We start from the raw sequence: 23,328 nt of genomic DNA, 5'->3' as shown, positions 1-23,328 counted from the left end.
CAACAGTGAGGTCGTCGGCGATGCTGCTATTACATTCCTGCAGCAGTCATTGATGTGAATCACAACATTCTTGTGTAAATAAGAGAAGCACAATTCACCTTCTATCTTCTGTAACTTCTTTACCTTTAGCCTTCACTCTTGCAGCAGCTTAGCACGTGAGCATTATTGTAATTACATTTAAGGAGATGGGTAATAATTATTGTAATACCTACTTTTGTCTATGATTCATTTAAAGAGCAATGTTTTCATCACTTTGTCATTAATGACATAAAAAATTTCTGTATTTCAGTATAATCTGAACTGGAAGGAGATCAGTTCGGTGGTGCATTGATTTGTGTGTTGAACACACATCATTACATGCAGATTTGCATGCCACAGAAAAGTCAAAGCCTAAATTTACTTCACAAAGTCTGATTCATGTTATTCAATGTAACACAAAATTATTTGTTGCATAATATTTAATACAGTCATGGTGTGCCATCATCAGACTTACATGTTAGACAACAACGATTCGTAACCTGATTACCAGTGAAGCAGGCAGCCACAATTAATTATAACAGGCCATTCACAGTAGAAGTGGTAATACATCAATATCACTTGATTGAATTATGATTTTCATGTTTAATTCCTGTGGTGGCCAGTGTGACTCATTCTGACTTCCAAACCATTAAGGTTCAGGAGACTACTACAACAGCAGTTTTCTCAATTTTAGCTTTTCTTTTCTCTTATCAAGTGAGTTACAAAACTCACAAGTAATTGTCATAGTATTGCCCCCTCCAGCTGTATGGAAACGACCTTGGAGCAGGTAGTTAACTGCCACCTTTTCTGAATCTTGGGATACAGGCAGCTTCTTAGCTTCTTTCAGTTTTGATTCATACGATATTGCTCTACAATTGTTAACCTGACTTTGCTGGAACCAGCTGTATGATAGTCTTTCTTGCACAAGAATAACCCAACAGATGTTTTTTTCTCAGTCTTGAGAGGACCTATAACACTACTTGGAGTCATAATATCCTCAGACAGATCCATACATGGTTCTATCTATGGAGTGTCCTTCCATATCAAGTTGGTATTATCAGATAGTTTTATTACAGAGAAATGTTTTAGGTATGATCCTGTTTTCAATATTTACAGATAGTATTATCTTTCAGTTTTTAGTTCATCTTCTGTCCTTGCAGTACATGCATGTGAGCTGCAGGTGACAGTTAGAAGGCTGGAGGAATGGGAACTAAAAATTAGTTAAAAGTAGGTTAAGTACCTGGCTCTCACTCTTGACCAAAAGTACATGTTGCCACATCTGAGTAACTCGAGAACTTGGTCCCTCAAGATCTTAATGTTTTAAAAGGTGTCATATACTGGGCATTTGAAGCAGACTGACTTTGCTTGCTTCAGATTTTATAAAACTTTTGTGCAGACGTGGCTGAATTATAGATATATAGTCTATGGATGTGAGAGACCATCATAGGTTAAGGTACTGGATAAGTCCTCCTCAGTGGAATTAAGTTGGTCATAGGGGTGTCTAGAACAAACCTCATTCACAGGTTCTGTGCTGGTGCTGATGAGACATGACTTAACATCATGCCATATCCACATAAGCTGCAACAAGCATACAATATTTATTATGTACTCTACTTTCCTGCATTCCATACCATGGCTCACTAATCCAATAATCATCCATGAACTATGAGTCCATTTGGGAGCCACGTAATGAGCCATATTTTTGAACTGAATGTGGTGAATGTTAATGTTTTATGCAAAGAATAGATTAAATCACCACCTTGGTTTCTTAAGAGGACCCAAACTGTAGCCATCAGCATAGCTAAGTTTTTAATGATACAGCAAGACTCAAATAGTCTTGAGCATGTAGATGCTGATACTATTGAAAGAACCTCGAACCTATAGACACTGATACCACTACACTTTGTTCAAACTCACCGAAATGCAATACACAGTTGGTTAAACACAATAATAATCTGGTGAAGCATTTCACCATTGACAGAGACCTAGTCTTAGGTGGTGAATCACCCAAACCTTCATAAAATCATATAATCAAAGTTTTAAGTGAACTTCCATGTCATAATATGATATCAGAAATAGTTATATTATTGAATTTGTCTCATCGAGGATGATGACTCCCTTTTTCATATTTGTGGCTTCAGTATACACGAATGCAACTTGTCACAAAAATTAATTTTACTGAAATATGTTTATTCTTTAATTAGGTACCAAAAGTGATACCTAAAGGCAATTTTAATCAAGCCAGATGATTGGATAAATTTCTGTTTCTCATTTGTCTTTCAAACAGTCACAGCTTTACCACAAATGCTCTGACTTCATAGCACATATCACCTAGTAGCTGATCATTGTCCTGCAGTGACACAAACATGTTGTTCAAACGCATAGTTGTGTTGACTGGTTGGTTGGTTGGTAGCATGTATAGGACACTCAATGTCCAAATTACTACCACCATTGCTAAATATGAGATAGATGTGGCTAAAATGTTTAAAATTACATCCTGAAAGGTAAAATAAGAACTAGATATCTGATCCACTCTGCTCCATTCTCACTTATTTGCATTCACACAGAAGCACCAAGTAAATTAATCAGTCTTTGTAAAATCCTTATTAAAATACACATACTAACATATTACAAGCCAGTAATGGCTAAAATAATGTAACTGTAATCGGCTGATCACCGGAAAAAAAAAATGAGCACAGCACATGAACAATATAGTAGAATCTTATACTTAGTACTCTATATAGATCAGACACTACACAGAATCTTAAATGTGCACAACATTTGTTTCATTGTCTCATAAAACAGAGGGCAGATCAGCTCATGTACTGGTTGCAGCCTTCATATTTTGACACAGAACATATTCTGTTAAAGAGTGGTGTAGAGATGAAAGTGCACCACAAATACTGCACACTTGTGGGCCATCTTGCCAGAAGAGGAATCTATATGAAGAAGTAGAGTGCACTACTAGAGGCTTCCTTCCACCTCAGCAGCTGGAAGAAGGAATGACATGGCCATATCATTTGTTTCACAGCTTCTTGTTCCTTTATCCTAGCCTTTCTTCCTCACAAAAGCATAGTCCTATGTCTTAGCAGCAAGGTAACTGCATGTATGGGCATAACATTGTGAATTTGTATTTTCCACACAGGCATCCTTAATTGTTTCATGTACTCCTCCATAACTGTGAATTCCAATGTGCCTTTAGACTCAGCAGAATAACACCTTGTTGCTGAGGTAGGTGGAAAAGGACATTGTGTATCATCTAGGTTCATTTTTCTGCTGGCTTTATGGAAAGGATATTGCAAAGGGGACGTAGCGAATCAGTTTAGATAAGGAATTTGATAGCGTGATTACACCTCATTTACTCCAGCACTCTCATGATCACATAATATTCAGCAATATACACAGTGAATTTATTATACAAGTGAATACTGAAAGAATATACAGGCAATAAGCATGCAGCCAAAGGAATTGCCCTATTGAGAACCTCCAGTGTAAACTACAATGTAGATACAATACTCAGAGAAAATTCCCAAACCATGGATTTAAGAACATTTTCATTCTGTAATCTGACAAATCTAAAATAATTCCATATCTGGTGAACAACTCCTGCCTTGATCAAACACAGTAATATGAGCAGCAGTAAGTGCCACTATGTCCCGCTTCATGCAAACCCTCAGTTGCTTCATTACTCATGGTTTGTTTATGAAATGGCACTCTACTTGAGGGTGAGTCACTGAGTGGAATGCCGCAGACTGTGCGGTCAAGAGTAGACAACATACATGACACATTATAAGACTTTGCCACTGCGTGACAAGTGGTGACTCATCTGCCTCAACACAGAGGCTGAGAATCAGACTGGTCTTATACACCCTTGTTGGCAGCCTAATCATATCATATCATAATGCACAGCATCAATAATTTTAACATGTGATGTAGGTGAGCCATAAACTGTACATTCATAGTCAAGGCAGAGTCACACAAAAGCTTTGTAGAACTGGAACAAACGTGTTCAGTTGGCTCCCCATACATGTGGGTGAGACATTTTAATATATTCAATGTCTTTAAGCATTTGGCTCATATCCTTTCTGCAGTGACCATGTCAGCCTCTTATAAAATGTGAGACCAGAAGCCTCAACACAGTTTTAAATTGAGAACAATGTCTCTCATTTCAATAATGTACACGTTAAAATGATGATGGAAATGATTGAAGTTAACTCAAACACACTTAGCTGACGCAGACTTAAAACCTATGTTATCTGCCCACTCTTCCATCTACCTTGTCACTAGCTGCAGCTGATGAGAAGTCATTACGAGGTTGGAGGAAGAGCAGAATATGCTAAAGTCATCCACGAACAATGAACCTCATACAGGAGACTTAACTGATGACGTAACACTGTTGACTGTTATAGCAAACAGTGGTACCCTCAGAATACATTGTTGAGGAACACCATTCTCCACCTCAAATCACTGAGAGAGCATCACCAACCCAATATCTAAAAAAAATCTGGAAAGGAAGGACTGTATGAATAAAGAAATTCTGAGGATGTTATGCCTCCAGATAGAATCAAAGGTCCTCTCAAAATTGGAAGTGTTTTCTATGTAGTCAAGATTTTTATACTCCCACTTCCAGCAAGTTGACGTTGTTGACGGTTGACTGATAACTTTTAAAACCACACTGGAAGTAACTAAGTAGTTCCCACAGTTCTAGGACCCAGGTCAGACACCATCTGGCAATGCATTCTAGTGTCTTTCCTATGTAGCTAGTTAAGGCCACACTATCATAATTACTGAGAAATGAGAGATCCTTCCCTGATTCTAGGAGGAATAATAAACTCTCTCTCTCCATGAGTTGGAGAGAGTTCCAGACACAAATATTTCCAGAATGACTTAAGATATCATAATTCTGTTTTTGCCCAGATGGATTGTGAGAAAATCCTCATTAAACAATGCATAGTCTCTTTCCATAGCTATATTAATTACAGAGATATTAGTATCAACTTTTTCAAACAGAACTGTAGCAATTTCTGCTGCTACTATCATAGCTATAAAAAGAGACAAATTCAACGGCATATCACACTCCACCTCCCCCCCCCCCCACCCCCCCCCCATGAACCATAGACCTTGCCGTTGGTGGGGAGGCTTGCGTGCCTCAGCGATACAGATAGCCGTACCGTAGGTGCAACCACAACGGAGGGGTATCTGTTGAGAGGCCAGACAAACGTATGGTTCCTGAAGAGGGACAGCAGCCATTTCAGTAGTTGCAGGAGCAACAGTCTGGATGATTGACTGATCTGGCCTTGTAACACTAACCAAAACGGCCTTGCTGTGCTGGTACTGCGAACGGCTGAAAGCAAGGGGAAACTACGGCCGTAATTTTTTCCCGAGGGCATGCAGCTTTACTGTATGGATAAATTATGATGGCGTCCTCTTGGGTAAAATATTCCGGAGGTAAAATAGTCCCCCATTTGGATCTCCGAGCGGGGACTACTCAGGAGGATGTCGTTATCAGGAGAAAGAAAACTGGCGTTCTATGGATCGGAGCATGGAATGTCACATCCCTTAATCGGACAGGTAGGTTAGAAAATTTAAAAAGGGAAATGGATAGGTTAAAGTTGGATATAGCGGGAATTATTGAAGTTTGGTGGCAGGAGGAACAAGACTTTTGGTCAGGTGAATACAGGGTTATAAATAAAAAATCAAATAGGGGTAATGCAGGAGTAGGTTTAATAATGAATAAAGCAATAGGAATGCGGGTAAGCTACTACAAACAGCACAGCGAACGCATTGTTGTGGCCAAGATAGACACGAAGCCCACGCCTACGACAGTAGTACAAGTCTATATGCCTACTAGCTCTGCAGATGACGAAGAAATTGAAGAAATGTATGATGAGATAAAAGAAATTATTGAGATAGTGAAGGGAGACGAAAATTTAATAGTCATGGGTGACTGGAATTCGATAGTAGGAAAAGGAAGATAAGGAAACGTAGTAGGTGAATAGGGATTGGGGTTGAGAAATGAAAGAGGAAGCCGCCTGGTGGAATTTTGCACAGAGCACAACTTAATCATAGCTAACACTTGGTTCAAGAATCATAAAAGAAGATTGTATACATGGAAGAAGCCTGGAGATACTGACAGGTTTCAGACAGATTATATAATGGTAAGACGGAGATTTAGGAACCAGGTTTTAAATTGTAAGACATTTCCAGGGGCAGATGTGGACTCTGACCATAATCTATTGGTTATGAACTGCAGATTAAAACTGAAGAAACTGCAAAAAGGTGGGAATCTAAAGAGATGGGACCTGGATAAACTGACTAAACCAGAGGTTGTACAGAGTTTCAGGGAGAGCATTGGGGAACGATTGACGAGAACTGGGGAAAGAAATACAGTAGAAGAAGAATGGGTAGCTTTGAGGGATGAAGTAGTGAAGGCAGCAGAGGATCAAGTAGGTAAAAAGACGAGGGCTAGTAGAAATCCTTGGGTGACAGAAGAAATATTGAATTTAATTGACGAAAGGAGAAAATATAAAAATGTAGTAAATAAAACAGGCAAAAAGGAATACAAACATCTCAAAAATGAGATCGACAGGGAGTGCAAAATGGCTAATCAGGCATGGCTAAAGGACAAATGTAAGGATGTAGAGGCTTATCTCACTAGGGGTAAGATAGATACTGCCTACAGGAAAATTAAAGAGACCTTTGGAGAAAAGAGAACCACTTTTACGAATATCAAGAGCTCAGATGGAAACCCAGTTCTAAGCAAAGAAGGGGAAGCAGAAAGGTGGAAGGAGTATATAGAGGGTCTATACAAGGGCGATGTACTTGAGGGCAATGTTATAGAAATGGAAGAGGATGTAGATGAAGATGAAATGGGAGATATCATTCTGCGTGAAGAGTTTGATAGAGCACTGAAAGACCTAAGTCAAAACAAGGCCCCGGGAGTAGACAACGTTCCATTAGAACTACTGACAGCCTTAGGAGAGCCAGTCCTGATAAAACTCTACCATCTGGTGAGCAAAATGTATGAGACAGGTGAAATACCCTCAGACTTCAAGAAGAATATAATAATTCCAATCCCAAAGAAAGCAGGTGTTGACAGATGTGAAAATTACCGAACTATCAGTTTAATAAGTCACGACTGCAAAATACTAACGCGAATTCTTTACAGACGAATGGAAAAACTGGTAGAAGCCGACCTCGGGGAAGATCAGTTTGGATTCCGTAGAAATATGGGAACATGTGAGGCAATACTGACCCTATGACTTATTTTAGAAGCTAGATTAAAAAAAGGCAAACCTACGTTTCTAGCATTTGTAGACTTAGAGAAAGCTTTTGACAATGTTGACTGGAATATTCTCTTTCAAATCCTGAAGGTGGCAGGTGTAAAATACAGGGAACGAAAGGCTATTTACAATTTGTATAGAAACCAGATGGCAGTTATAAGAGTCGAGGGACATGAAAGGGAAGCAGTGGTTGGGAAGGGAGTGAGACAGGGTTGTAGCCTCTCCCCAATGTTATTCAATCTGTATATTGAGCAAGCAGTAAAAGAAACAAAAGAAAAATTCGGAGTAGGTATTAAAATCCATGGAGAAGAAATAAAAACTTTGAGGTTCGCCGATGACATTGTAATTCTGTCAGAGACAGCAAAGGACTTGGAAGAGCAGTTGAACGGAATGATGGTGTCTTGAAGGGAGGATATAAGATGAACATCAACAAAAGCAAAACGAGGATAATGGAATGTAGTCGAATTAAGTCGGGTGATGTTGAGGGTATTAGATTAGGAAATGAGACACTTAAAGTAGTACAGGAGTTTTGCTATTTGGGGAGCAAAATAACTGATGATGGTCGAAGTAGAGAGGATATAAAATGTAGACTGTCAATGGCAAGGAAAGTGTTTCTGAAGAAGAGAAATTTCTTAACATCAAGTATAGATTTAAGTGTCAGGAAGCTGTTTCTGAAAGTATTTGTATGGAGTGTAGCCCTGTATGGAAGTGAGACGTGGACGATAAATAGTTTAGACAAGAAGAGAATAGAAGCTTTCGAAATGTGGTGCTACAGAAGAATGCAGAAGATTAGGTGGGTAGATCACATAACTAATGAGGAAGTATTGAATAGGATTGGGGAGAAGAGAAGTTTGTGGCACAACTTGACCAGAAGAAGGGATCGGTTGGTAGGACATGTTCTGAGGCATCAAGGGATCACCAATTTAGTATTGGAGGTCAGAGTGGAGGGTAAAAATCATAGAGGGAGACCAAGAGACGAATACACTAAGCAGATTCAGAAGGATGTAGGCTGCAGTACGTACTGGGAGATGAAGAAGCTTGCACAGGATAGAGTAGCATGGAGAGCTGTATCAAACCAGTCTCAGGACTGAAGACCACAACAACAACAACAATCACACTCCAAATCCTGATTAGTAGTTTTGGAGAAATTACAGTATTCAGAGCTTAGAATTTATTAGTTTTGAACATGAAACAGATTGCTGTCTCATGTGGAAGTTCATGATTTCATATCCAAATAGGGAATTATGTCATGTTGGAATAAGCAGGAAACTGAGTGTTGCACCTCTGTGATACCAGTATAAAAGGGGCACAGAAGAAATGTGGCATTCACTCTGTCCATGTTGTTCACAGGTGTCAAGTGCTGGTTAGTTTGAAATAATAAATATTTTTTTACAAACCAAGAGAACCTAGAATCCACCTCTTTCTGGAGAAAGAATAGCTGAGATGCACACACAAAGCTATTCTGACAGACAGTACCCAGCAAGAATGACAAGTGACTGTGCAAAAAACTGTTATTGGAAGGATACTGGAACACAATGTAATGGGTGATGCATAAGCCTGCAATGAGTAGAGTGAATGAAATATATGTTCTGGTAATTATATGCAGACAGATTCCATCTGTACCCACTATCACTTTGTCAGCAGATTGGAAGACACTTGTTCGGTTCTGATGCACCATCATCCAACAGGTTCTTTCTTCAAAGAATTCTCTATACCAAAGAAGGTACCTCTACAAATTATGGGAAGTGAAATTTAAAAAATTGATCACTGGGAATCCTCACTGGCTGAGGCAGGTTGAACTTCAGAGGCCAAGGTATGTGAAGACCCTTAGCAGTGGAAAGATAAGTACAGTTTCTTACTGCATCATTACTGGCTTTCAGAGAGAGAGAGAGAGAGAGACAGTTGAATTCATCACATCACCAACATCTTTAATCCATCTTCTAGCTGGTCTTCCATGTTTTCTTCAATCATCAGTTATCACCCACTGGTTGGATGTGGCCATACCAGGTTAATATTTTGTTACCTATGGCAGTGAAAGTAGTGCCTTTTTCTTCTATAATTTCTTGTATTCTTTCATTTCTGATGTGTTGCAGCCTGAAGACATGACAACTTCTTTGCCAAAAATCCATTTCAAGGGACATCAATTTATTTTTCTCCTTTTTGGTTTGCTCCCAATTTCAGTGTCATATCTACATCTACATCTACATCTACATCTACATCCATACTCCGCAAGCCACCTGACGGTGTGTGGTGGAGGGAACCCTGCGTACCTCTATCGGTTCTCCCTTCTATTCCAGTCTCATATTGTTCGTGGAAAGAAGGATTGTCGGTATGCTTCTGTGTGGGCTCTAATCTCTCTGATTTTATCCTCATGAGATATACGTAGGAGGGAGCAATATACTGCTTGACTCTTCAGTGCAGGTATGTTCTCGAAACTTTAACAAAAGCCCGTACCGAGCTACTGAGCGTCTCTCCTGCAGAGTCTTCCACTGGAGTTTATCTATCATCTCCGTAATGCTTTCGTGATTACTAAATGATCCTGTAACGAAGCGCGCTGCTCTCCGTTGGATCTTCTCTATCTCTTCTATCAACCCTACCTGGTACGGATCCCACACTGCTGAGCAGTATTCAAGCAGTGGGTGAACAAGCGTACCGTAACCTACTTCCTTTGTTTTCGGATTGCATTTCCTTAGGATTCTTCCAATGAATCTCAGTCTGGCATCTGCTTTACCGACAATCAACTTTATATGATCATTCCATTTTAAATTACTCCTAATGCGTACTCCCAGATAATTTATGGAATTAACTGCTTCCAGTTGCTGACCTGCTATTTTGTAGCTAAATGATAAGGGATCTATCTTTCTATGTATTCGCAGCACATTACACTTTTCTACATTGAGATTGAATTGCCATTCCCTGCACCATGCGTCAATTCGCTGCAGATCCTCCTGCATTTCAGTACAATTTTCCATTGGTACAACCTCTCGATACACCACAGCATCATCTGCAAAAAGCCTCAGTGAACTTCCGATGTCATCCACAAGGTCATTTATGTATATTGCGAATAGCAACGGTCCTATGACACTCCCCTGCAGCACACCTGAAATTACTCTTACTTCGGAAGACTTCTCTCCATTGAGAATGACATGCTGCGTTCTGTTATCTAGGAACTCTTCAATCCAATCACACAATTGGTCTGATAGTCCATATGCTCTTTCTTTGTTCATTAAACGACTGTGGGGAACTGTATCGAATGCCTTGCGGAAGTCAAGAAACACGGCATCTACTTGGGAACCCGTGTCTATGGCCCTCTGAGTCTCGTGGACGAATAGCGTGAGCTGGGTTTCACATGACCGTCTTTTTCGAAACCCATGCTGATTCCTACAGAGTAGATTTCTAGTCTCCAGAAAAGTCATTATACTCGAACATAATACGTGTTCCAAAATTCTACAACTGATCGACGTTAGAGATATAGGTCTATAGTTCTGGACATCTGTTCGACGTCCCTTCTTGAAAACGGGGATGACCTGTGCCCTTTTCCAATCCTTTGGAACGCTACGCTCTTCTAGAGACCTATGGTACACCACTGCAAGAAGGGGGCAAGTTCCTTCACATACTCTGTGTAAAATCGAACTGGTATCCCATCAGGTCCAGCGGCCTTTCCTCTTTTGAGCGATTTTAATTGTTTCTCTATCCCTCTGTCGTCTATTTCAATATCTACCATTTTGTCATATGTGCGACAATCTAGAGAAGGAACTACAGTACAGTCTTCCTCTGTGAAACAGCTTTGGAAAAAGACATTTAGTATTTCGGCGTTTAGTCTGTCATCATCTGTTTCAGTAGCATTTTGGTCACAGAGTGTCTGGACATTTTGTTTTGATCCACCTACTGCTTTGACATAAGACCAAAATTTCTTAGGATTTTCTGCCAAGTCAGTACATAGAACTTTACTTTCGAATTCATTGAACGCCTCTCGCATAGCCCTCCTCACACTACATTTCGCTTCGCGTAATTTTTGTTTGTCTGCAAGGCTTTGGCTATGTTTATGTTTGCTGTGAAGTTCCCTTTGCTTCCGCAGCAGTTTTCTAACTCGGTTGTTGTATCACGGTGGCTCTTTTCCATCTCTTACGATCTTGCTTGGCACATACGGTGGCATATGCGGTGATACTCTCCATGATTGACTTGTACAGAAGGACCTCCATCTTCTTTGTAGTTTTGTCAACCCATAGCAAGGACTTTAGTTGGCCAATCACACTTTTTCCATGTCTGACTTGATACTAATGTCTCTGTAATTAATATCGCTATGGGAAGATACTGTTTGTCATTTATCGAGGACATTTTCACAAGTTTTTTTTTGAGTGAAAACAGAATTATAATTTCTAAAATGTTTCAGGAAATATCTGACACCCTGTATAGTGGAAGCATGCTAAATGTGATGTGTTGACTCTTTCAGAGATTTTTCAGGCGCACAAAGGATCTGAGCTTGATAGGAAAAAGAGGGGGGAGGGGAAGGGGGAACTGATGTTAGTTTTGCAGTGAATGATGAAATAGTTTTGAGATTTTGTGGTAAATGGTTCTGGATAGACTTGTTATTAGTCGGTATTCATTATATGCTACGGCAGTTTTCAAACTAATACTAGACAGTTTGTTTTGTTTTAGGGCGCAAAAATGACTAGGGTCAAACACACCCATGTCAGAACTGTGAAACACGAAGACAAAGAGAGGAGTTAAAAATGACTTCACATCAATCCCAATCAATGGAAGACAAGACAGCTAAAAACAAGGACACAGAAAAAGGTCTATAAAATACGGCATAGAGAAACGGAGGTCCAGAACTAAAAATTAAATGGCCTTTGCCATACTGCTATGATGGATAAAAAGTAAAACATGGTCAACAGCCAATGTGTTGTTTGCTAAAATGGCCGATAACTCAGACAGCAAAACCAAGCCAGAAAGTAAACAGTTAAAAAATGGGCATTCCGTCAGGAAATGGCGGACAATTAAAAGTTGGGTGCAATGTGCACAAAGTGGTAGGGGAGCGCCACTTAACAAATGACAATGGCTAAAAAGGCAGTGCCCAATATGCAACTATAGTTAAAATGACATCCTCATGGTGAGGGGTCTGGGAGAAGGTCTTCCAAGCCACTGGGAGAGGCTTAGCAACCTGGAGCATATTCCCATGAACGGAGGGCGAGTGGCGGTGCCAAAGTGACACCACCTCCTGACAGACCAACACAGATATCATTAGAGGGAAGATAGTAACTAGTGGGCTCAGGTATGAGAACTGCAGCCTTGGCAACAACATCAGCAGCCTTGTTTCCTGACAGACTGACATGACCAGGAACTCACATAAACATCACAGTATCTCCATCAAGAGTGAGCAAGTGACAGCTTTCCTGGACCCATTGCACTAAGGGATGGCTGGTGTAAAGTGCACAGAGGCTTTGAAGGGCGCCGAGATAGCCTGAGCAGATGACACAATTGAAAAGCCTGTGTTGCTGAATGTACTCGGTGGCCTGATACAGGGCGTAGATCTCTGCTGTAAATACTGAGCACTGTGCTGGAAGCCGATACTGAAAAATGCTGATGCCAACAGCAAAGGCACACCCAACATCGTGATCAGCCAAGAGCCATCAGTGTATAAAAAGGTACTGTAGTAGCAACTTCTGACACCGAATGTAACAGCAACACCAAATGTAGTGGGAAGAGCTAGAAGGCACCGTATTAAGACTCAGTCGAGATTTCCAGGTGATTTATTGTTTCCAACTACAATGCCGCATTCGCCTCCATCTGTGTCACTGGGTTCTGCAATGCTGAGGACACTACTTTGCTGTCTGCAAAATGGCTTGGCACGGAATGGCTGCCTCAGTGACCCATGCAACGCACAGCTGTGTGTCATTGTGTGGCTGTGGAGTTGTGGTGGTGTCAAGATGCGCCGGCAACTGACTCAGCAGCCTCTGTCCCCACTTGCCTCAGCGCCGCGCTCCGGAAAGCCGCAATGTGTCCATGGCGTGCTTCCTCACCAGCGAGGCTAAGATCACGGCGACAACAAGCACACGCAATCCAGCAGCTGAATCTGTGGCCCTCACCTTAGGATGTGACTGGTGCGTGTTGGGAGCCACGACTGCATGCGGTAGTGAGCTGTGGAGTGGCCCACCGCTGGCTGGCTACGGACCCTGCGTTGTCCTCAGAAGGTCTAACCAGTGACCTGCTGTGGACTGGAACACTGGCGCCCCATCTGCTGCTGTGTGTAGCCGGTGGTGTGACATACCCCGTTGTCAGGAGAGCTGTCACACTTGAGTGCTTTGTTAGTGAACCAGCACCTATTTATATGAGGCTGTGTGCCTCTATTTTGCTAAATGTGCTGCTCTGCATCACATACTCATAACACTTAGGTTGGCCACTGGCCCCTTCTGCCTGTTACTTGCGGCATGCAAACTGCTGCATGTACTTTTTCCTGCAGTTCTATGCCCCTGTGGCCTCTATTTTACTTTGCAACTGCTGGTGAGCATAACTCACTGTAAACAGGCCTGCAACTGGCTGTAACTTGCACCAAAACTGACTTTTCCAATTCAAACGATAGTGCCGCTACATTATTCCCCCTTCAGAAAGACCTGGTCCCCAGATTGACCTTTAAGTAACTCATAACATCTTTGGGTCAGCGCCTATGAAATATTCCCTTATTTTTAGAAAACTCAAATGTGGTCTAGTGTCCCTTAAAACACATAACATGAAACAAAACGTAAAAATTCTCTACTGGAGCACCACTGCTCGATCAACCCCTTACCTACTTGTCTCACGCCCTCGGCATCCAATCCACTGTGACTTGGACTACCCTCAGTTCCCTCTTGGAATTGGCTCTCTGCCTGAGCAGAATGAAAACAACACATAACAAAGTTAAGGCTGCAAAGACACTTGGCGCAGATGTGCTCAAAATGATCGTTATTTGCTGTTGCCTAACTCTGTACTGAGTGACATGTTGCACAAGCTGTTCGGTTGATATGCGCCCCTCTTGTTCTAAAATGAACTGGTGCATGGATCTCAACAGATCTGGCTCCAGAGTTTGATTTAACAAGGTCAGATTTTGCCTTGGCAAAAAGTTGCTTCTGGCTAGTACAGCGGTGGCTGGTAACATTCAATTACATGACTTGCTGCTGGTGGAAGGTTAGTCCTGTTATGTTACATGCAGTTCCATTGATTAAAACTCTGCTCTCCTTGAGCTCTATATGTTTTGCTTTGGCAGATACCCCCTGCTCAAAACAACTTGCTGCCACTATTAATTTTTCATAGGTGGAGAAGATCCGATGTATTCCGACCCATTGCAAGCGCAATTTTGGCCCCATGATGTCACTTGGACAGTCTATTTCTTTCCTCCTGGCTAAAAATAACTGCACTGTGCACATGTCTGGATTGGTTCTTATCACCCTGGCTGGACATACCATTACCTTCCCTCTATGGCAGCTCTGTAATTCCTCTCCTGTCATTTCGGCATACCGGCTGTTAACTGCTGAGATCAGCAATATCTACTCAGTTTTTTACTTCTACCAACTCGCTCAACGCTCCCTTTTCAGTGACCTGAGGACAGGGATCATTATCACCCTTCTTCCCTCTTCAAAAAAAGACTTCTGTCCCCAGCCGGCTCACAATACTCAAAAACACATACAACATATGAAAATACAATGCCTAATTAATCTACACAAACCCAATGAAGCATAACCAGAAAACAAAAATAACTATAAATACTAGCTACTTTCTGGATTGCAAAGCATACGGTACATCATGCTGTACGCTATCTTCCTGGTTTTCTCTGCACTGAACACCTCTCTTCGCTCTCTCTTTCTTCCTCTTTCCTTCCTGTGACATGCCTGGAATCACATCCGGACACCCTTAAATAGCCACAACCGCCCAATCTGTACTATCGTTGTTCTAGTTGGCAGCTGAAGCTTAACATTAACAGGGGATGTGGTTTCAACTACTCAGTATGGCCCTTGATACGATGAACTTCTTCGTTTTCCCTTTTGGTGTATAGGGGCTGGATAACATTACACATTGCCCTACTCTATACTGCAGTAAACTTCCTTCCCAATTCACTGCATCTTCCTGCCTTTCCAAAGCCTTCACATTCACCTTTTGTACCCATTTCCAAACATCCCGAATTGTTCTCACAAATTGATGTACAGATTCACCGGTCCTTCCTTTCTGTAGCTTCACTAAATCAAACGGTGACGGCATTTTTCACCAGTACACTACTTCATCCGGAGACAAACCGGTATTGGTATGGACTTTTGCTTTGTATGCGCATACAATATGCTTCAAATACTCATCCCACTGACGGTGATGGGAATCCACATAAAGACTCAGCATCTTCCCGATTGTTCTATGTACCCGTTCTGTCCTTCATTTTGCCTGCAGATGCAACACATTCGTCCTCAGCTTCTTTAGATTCAACAATTTACACAGTTCCTTCATTAAATCCAACATGAAGTTGGTCCCTTGGTTAGTAATTACTGTCTCCGGTACACCAATCTTCAAAATCTAGTTATTTAGTAATGGTTGCGCAACCATTGCTGCCTGCCCGCATCTCGTGGTCGTGCGGTAGCGTTCTCGCTTCCCACGCCCGGGTTCCCGGGTTCGATTCCCGGCAGGGTCAGGGATTTTCTCTGCCTCGTGATGGCTGGGTGTTGTGTGCTGTCATTAGGTTAGTTAGGTTTAAGTAGTTCTAAGTTCTAGGGGACTTATGACCACAGCAGTTGAGTCCCATAGTGCTCAGAGCCATTTGAACCATTGCTGCCTGTTGATTTGGCATAGCCACCATCTCCAAATATCTCGAAAAATGGTCTATTATTGTCAGAACGAATCTGTTCCCCAATGGTGTTCACCTGAAAGGTCCTAAGACATCAATCCCCAACATAGAGAATAGACATGTTGCTTCCGGCAATCGTTGTACCTGTATCTGTTTCTGACTCAAATCTGCTCTCTGCGCACATGGTATACAATTCTTGACTTACTGATCCACATCTACTTTCCTACCTCTCCACTAATACCTCTCCACCACTCTCCTATTCATTGCTCTACACCTACAATGACCAGATAACACATGATCATGTGCTTCTTTTAAAACCTAATCTCTCAGCTTTGCTGGCACTACTACCCTTTGCCTTACTTTGTTTCCCTGCACAGAAGACCATCGTACACATTAAATTGTGGCTGTGTCCAATACAATTTACAAGTGTTGTCTGCGTCCTGTAATTCTTGCCATACCGCTAGGTCATAACCTATGACTTCTACTTTTGCCACCTTCCTACTTTAGTGTATCTGCATTACTGTGCTTCTTCCCAGGCTTGTGCACCACCTCGTAGTCAAATTCACTAAGCCTCACAGCCCATCTAGCGAGTCTAGTGGACGGATCCTTCAACTCCAACAACCATTTCAACACAGCATGATCTGTCACTACCTGAAATCTTCTCCCATATAAATAACATTTAAAATATGTGATTCCATAGATTGTGCTAAGCATCTCCCTCTCTGTTGTTGAGTAATTCCTCTCTGCTGCACTCAACTGCCAAGATGCATAGGCTACAGGATGTTCTTTCCCATCAATTTCATGACTAAGAACACACCCTAATGCTTGATTTGATATGTCACATGCTAGTATAAACTCCTTTTCAAAATCTGGAAACACAAGAACCAAACTTGATGTTAACACTTCTTTGAGTCTGTCAAATGCTTTCTGACACTCTTCTGTCCACTCAAATTTCACACCCTTCCATAACAATCGTGTCAACAGCTGTGCTAAATCTGCAAAACCTTCACGAACTTTCGATAGAAGTTGCCAATTCCGATGAATGACTGCACTTCCTTAACTGTTTTCGGTTTCCAAAAATCCCTTACAGCCTGTACCAACCTTGGATCTGTTTGCACTCCATCCTTACTGATAATATGATCCAAATATTTTACTTCTTCTAATGCAAAATGACACTTCTCCAGGCTCAATGTCAAATGAGCTGCTCTTAACTTCATAAAGACTTCCCTTAACTGCTGTCTATGTTGCTCCATACTACTTGAAAACACTACAATGTCATCCAATTAGACAAGACACTGCCATGGTTTCAAACCCCTCGTGACACTGTCTTGCAACCTCTGAAATGTTGCCGGAGCATTTTTCCAACCGAACGACTTTCTGATGTACTGGTAATAGCCCCCAGGAGTAGAGAAAGCAGTTTTTGGACAATCCTCTGGAGCTACCTCTAACTGATGATAACAAGTTGTCAAATCAATCATAGAAAAGTACTGGCACTGTCCTAAGTGATCCAAAGTCTCTGATATGTTTGGAATGGGGTATGCATCCATTACTGTCTTATTATCGAGGTATCGGTAGTCACAACAGAACCTGTATTTCTTAGTTCCATCCATAGATTTTTTAGGCACAATGACAATGCCCACTCCCCAGCAACTATTACTATGCTCTATAATACCATCCGCAAGCTGCTGATCAATGAAATCCTCCACAGTCGGCTGCAAATACCTCAGTATTCTATATGGTTTATGGTAAACAGGTGCTTCATTTCCTGTTGGTATCATATGTTGAACTAATGGAGCTGCTGGCAATGGGCCTTGTGGAAGTAACAAATCCTTAAATTCCCACAATAATTCTTCCATATGCTCTTTCTCCTCCTTTCAAATGCTTAATTTTGTCACACAATGCAATTCTATCGGCAGTTAGTGGTTGATCATTTTGCCTACCTCTTGAACACCAGTCTTTGTCATCTGGCACATCCAAATTTGCTACTAAAACTCCTTTTCTCAAGTTCTTGTCTACAGCGCTAAAATTATCCACGTTCACGGGAACTACTTGCCCGTCGTTCCTCTCCTGTATGTGTACTATACTACTTTTCACAAAACAACCCAATGGACCCAAAACTTCCTTATCCTCCAATGGTGCAATAACACATACTGTACCCACAGGTAGATTTGACTCCACACTTACCTAAAGCGACTTCCTGGTGCCACCAGACACACACTCATGCAAATTAAACCTTAATGCTAATGTATGCAGTTCAATTGGTTTGTTCATTACTTTGAACGTCCCTTGCGACAGCTCTGCATTGACAACAGTTTCCCCTGGATGAAATAACATTCCACCAAGTTTGCTGTCCAAGGTCAATTTTGGCATGATGTTGATGCAAGAAATCTACTCCTAGGATCATGTCGTAATACTCGGCTACCCATGGTACTACCTCCATGCATGCATCAAATAGGGCTTTCTCTATGCAAAAGTCAACTGTTACTGCCCCCATAGGTGTGACCTCCTTATCCCCCACTCCATGCAATCTATAACGTGGTGGTTCTAACTTCCTTTGTCCCATTAAGCTCTTAGTAACCACTGACACTTGCATTCCTGTGTCCAACAAAACCAAACATTTTAGTTCCTATGGATCCTACGACAGAAAATTCCACCTCTACATATGTATTTGTAGCACTGAAATTAAATGGGAGGTCCCTTAGGTGGGTCTTGGGCCCCCTCTGCCATTTGACAATTGTCCACCTCTACTAACTCCACTTCTCCATCCTCCAGGCTGCTGATTTCCACCCCTCCCTCTATTCCTAGGTGACTGGGAACATTGCCTCTGCACGTGTCTTGTATGACCACACTTATAACATTTTATACCCATTGTAAACACTGTTTGTCTATCACGTAGCCCCATTGCCACATCTATTTCCTCACATCGGATTGCCAGCTGAATGACCCAATACAAATCTTTTGGAGACCCTTCACGCACTTTCCATGATATATGCGCTGGTAACCCCCTCAAAAATACAAGTGCCCTTTGCTTGGCCTCCTGCAACAGAACACCATTCACTTCATCGCTCTGACCCCACTCATAAGTGTACTCATTTATTTCTCTTATTCTGTCCACAGATTTCTCTACCGTCTCCCCCTGTCTCTTCGTCATTGTACTCAACCTCTCCCTAAAGTACCGAGCGCTGTTCTGTTTCTTGTACCTCTGTAAAAGCCCCTCCTTCAACTGCTTAAACTGTCCTGCCTTCCTTAAGGCCTCAGAACACCTTACATATGTCTTTGCTTCACCCGTTAATCTAATCTTGGCTACATGAAACAATTGGTCATCCGACAAACCATTCATCACAGCTGAAGTTTCCAAGTCCTCCACAAATGAATGCACATCCTCAGATGCCTTGCCAGAAATGGAAGAATCAAACTCGTGGCAGCTGGAGCAAACTCCTGCTGTGGCTTCCTAGGCAACAACAACTGATCTGATGCAGTTTCCCAGTCACTTCTAGATGTTAATTCACTCCTCAACAGCGTATTTTCTGCTGTCAACTGTGCCACCTGTCCCAACAAAATCTGTACCACTTCTGGTTCCGACACACCTTGCATTCCTTACCCCGCCATTGTGTTGGTTTCATTCCCCGTTAATCCCAAAACAAAACAATGTAGTACAAAAATAACCACATTCCCTTCACCTCAGTATCATCATACTCAGTAACATCATACTCAAACCAATACAAAAGTAATTAAATGCCACGAAAAAAATAAATAAATCTTACTGCCCCAAATAAACTAAAACTTACTCTGACAAAATAATAATAATAATAATAATAATAATAATAATAATAATATGCCTACGCATAACATCTAAAATGCCTGCCATGAGCCATACTCAAAAACACAAAAAAGAAGGAAAACGTCCAGCACTCAAAAGCAAACTGGTCATCTTGTGAGTGTAATGCAGGTGGTGGTCTTGAACATTGTACTGTACAGACGACGTCTGCTATTCTGACACCAAATGTAGTAGCAACTTCTGACACCAAATGTAGCAGCAACACCAAATGTAGTGGGAAGAGGTAGAAGGCACCATATTAAGACTCATCTGAGCTGCAGTGCCACATTTCCCTTGGTCTGTGTCACCGGGTCCCGCAATGCTGAGGACACCACTTTGTTGTCTGCAAAACGGTGTGGCATGGAATGGCAACCTCAGCGACCCATGCAACGCACAGCCGTACGTCGGCCTTGTACGGTCGCGGAGTTGTGGCCACGTCAGGATGCGCCAGCAGCCGACTCAGTGGCCTCCATCCCCGCTTGTCTCAGCACCGTGTGCAGCAAAGCCACAAGGTGCCCGTGGCATGCTTCCTCACCGGCCTGGCTAAGATCGCAGCAACAACAAGGGCCCACAATCTGGCAGCTGGATCTGCGGCTCTCACCTTAGGATGTCTCTGGTGCATGTTGGGAGCCACGATGACCGCCTGCGGTAGCAAGCCGTGGAGTAGCTTGACGCTGGCTGGCTACAGACCCTGTGTCGACTTGAGAGGGTCGAACCAGCAACCCGCCATGGACTGGGACACTGGTGCCTCATCTGCTGCTGGTGGAGCCAGTGGTGTGACTCGCCTCACTGTCCAGGAGAGCTGTCACACTTGAATGCTTTGTTAGTGAACTGGCACCTATTTATATGCTGCTGTGTGCCTCTGTTTTGCTAAACGTACCACTGGGCCCCTTCTGCCTGTGACTTGTGCCAAGCAAACCACTGCGTGTACTTTTTCCGGCAGTCCTATGCCCCTGTGGCCTCTATTTTACTTCGCAACTGCTGGTGAGTGTAACTCACTGTAAACAGGCCCGCACCTGGCTGTAACTTGCACACTCTGAAATATTGCACCAAAACTGACTTCTCCTATCCCAAATGGTAGTGCCACTGCAGTGGTGCCTGACAAGTTAGAACCCACATGGACATTTTAAAAATTCCTCAAGGAAATGGGGCAGGTGGCCATGGAGAGTACAGAGGATACCAGTCCTGCAGCAGGTGGCATAGGCTTTCTGGGATTTCTGCAGAAAACCATTCATGACATGGGTGGACAAAGTGATGAGATGGTCAATTGCAGAATGGCATGCTCGAAATCCACACTGTGCAGTTCCTTTACAGTCAGTACCGCCATGAGACTGTTTTTCATTTGCAGTGTTTCATTTACACGATCATGATTTTGGCTTTAAAGTGCCATTATCAAGTGTTTTAATGTTATACAGTGCCTAAGATGGCATACTGTCATATTTATAATACAGTATTAGACACATTGTCTAAGGGTCAATATTCCTGGTAAAAGCCTACTGCTTTGTTTTATCACTGTGCAGTGGTTAGTCGATTGTGAGACTCGAGCCACCATACCAGCTGAGCAAGAATCATACGTTCCATCAGCTTGCAAACACAGCTGGTGAGAGAGATGGGGCAGTAGCCAGAAGGAAGGTGTTTGTCTTTACTGGACTTGGGTATGGGTATGACAGTGGCTTCACACCAGCATCTGGGAAACATGCTCTCTGCCCAGATGCAGACAAAGGAAAAAATGCTTGCCTGCAAGAGAAAGGTGCTGCAACATCTGAACGTGAACATAGTCCGACCTTGGGGTGGAGGATCAGGATGGAGTGAGAGCATAATCTAGCTCCCTCACAGTAAAGGCGGCATTGTAGCACTCATGATTCCGAGAAGAGAAGGGTATTGCCCGAGCCTCCTCCTCTCGTTTCTGACGGATGAAGGCAGGGTGATAGTGGGAGGAGCTCAAAATCTCCATGAAATGGAGGCCCAAGGTTTTGGAGATAGCAATAGTGTCCATGATGACATCATCTGCTATTGTCAAGCCTGAAATTGGGGGATGGATCTTGGACTCAGAGAGCCTTTGGAGGTTGGCTCACATGACAGAGGAGGAAGTGGAACATCTGTTTATAATGAATGCATTTTGCCATTGTAGGATGATGGTTAAAAATGTGGAGAGCACGTCTCCATGCGGAGATTGCATTGTGGCATGTCTCAGTCCACCGAGGGACTGGGACACAGGGTGGTAAAGAGGAAGTGCGAGGAATGGAACATTTTGCAGTGGAAAGGATAACGTTTGTAAGTTATTCCACCTGGTTCAATGAAGCTTGCCAGGGATGAGTGACACTACAAGTCAGCCTTAGTAAGCTGTCATTTAAGTGTGCACACAGGTGGGACAGGAGTCAGCAAACAGATAGCACATGGGAAATTGTCACTTGAGTAGGTGTCAGAAAGAATGGGCCACTCAAGATGATGGGGAAGCTGGGCGGTGCAGAAGGATAGGTCCAAATGGGAATAGCTGTGTGAGGTATTAGACAGGAACATGGATGCTCCTGTGTTAAGGCAGAAGAGGTTAAGTTGATTAAGAAGGTCAGCCAAGAGGGTACCTCTCTGACAGGTTCTGGGAGAACCCCATTTAAAGGGGATGGTGTGCATTCAAGTCACCGAGCAGCAGTAAGGGTGAGGTAGCTGCCCAATAAGCTGGAGGAAGTCTGCCCTGGTGACATCGGATGACAGAGGGGTATAAATGGTACAAAGGGAAAAGGTCAAATGAGAAAGGAAAAGGTGAACTACAACAGCTTGAAGACAGGTAGTCAAGGAAATAGTATGAGGATAGACATGCAGCATGGGAAGGAAAAGATGGTGCAAAGGCTGGGGCCCTGTGGTAGCCAAGCACGAGCCTGCCAAAGAGTGGCAAGCCCCCTGGGGGGTAATACTAGATTGATATCTTTGTCTATGTGGTGGGGCAGGTTGCATTAGAGTGCTGTCAAAATTCAGCACAATATTCATGAACTGAATTTGCACTTATTTCAGTCTGTTCAGTGTGAATTTTTGTGTCTTATGACTTTGTTAATTGAGAAATTTAATCACTGATCAAACTTCCCCTATTTTATCTTTTTATTTGTGCTGTCACCACTATTCACAACACTGCAGATGCAAACAACAGTAGCCTGTGAAGCAATAGTCAAAGCTCAGCACAGGGTCAGACACAGTTCTAAACATACATGACTTGCCCTTTTACAGGGTGTATGATGATATGAAAATTTGTTTCACTTACCCACCATATCCAAATGGCTTCTCACTACAGTTCTTTTGAGTCTTTCATAAGGCAGGCTTTGAAGACTTATTTCTAATGCACCATGCTGACTTTTTAACCTGGAATATAATAGTCTTTTTAATCCATCCAGATTTATGACATGATGCACTTGAAC

At 42.4% G+C, this 23,328-nt stretch overlaps 1 protein-coding gene across 1 annotated transcript in view; it reads right to left on the bottom strand.

Moving 5' to 3' along the window:
• LOC126204202 (sodium channel protein Nach-like) overlaps window positions 1–23,328 on the bottom strand; it is a 182,852-nt gene that overhangs the window by 30,903 nt on the left and 128,621 nt on the right. Inside the window, exon 9 of the mRNA XM_049938602.1 lies at window positions 23,175–23,272. Within this exon, the coding sequence (XP_049794559.1) occupies window positions 23,175–23,272 (98 nt within the window). The remainder of the gene's footprint in view (window positions 1–23,174; window positions 23,273–23,328) is intronic.

Source organism: Schistocerca nitens, chromosome 9 (assembly GCF_023898315.1).
Source record: "Schistocerca nitens isolate TAMUIC-IGC-003100 chromosome 9, iqSchNite1.1, whole genome shotgun sequence".
Taxonomy (NCBI): domain Eukaryota; kingdom Metazoa; phylum Arthropoda; class Insecta; order Orthoptera; family Acrididae; genus Schistocerca; species Schistocerca nitens.
The sequence above is the reverse complement of the archived record's forward strand: the minus strand, read 5'-3'. Positions and strand labels throughout refer to the sequence as shown.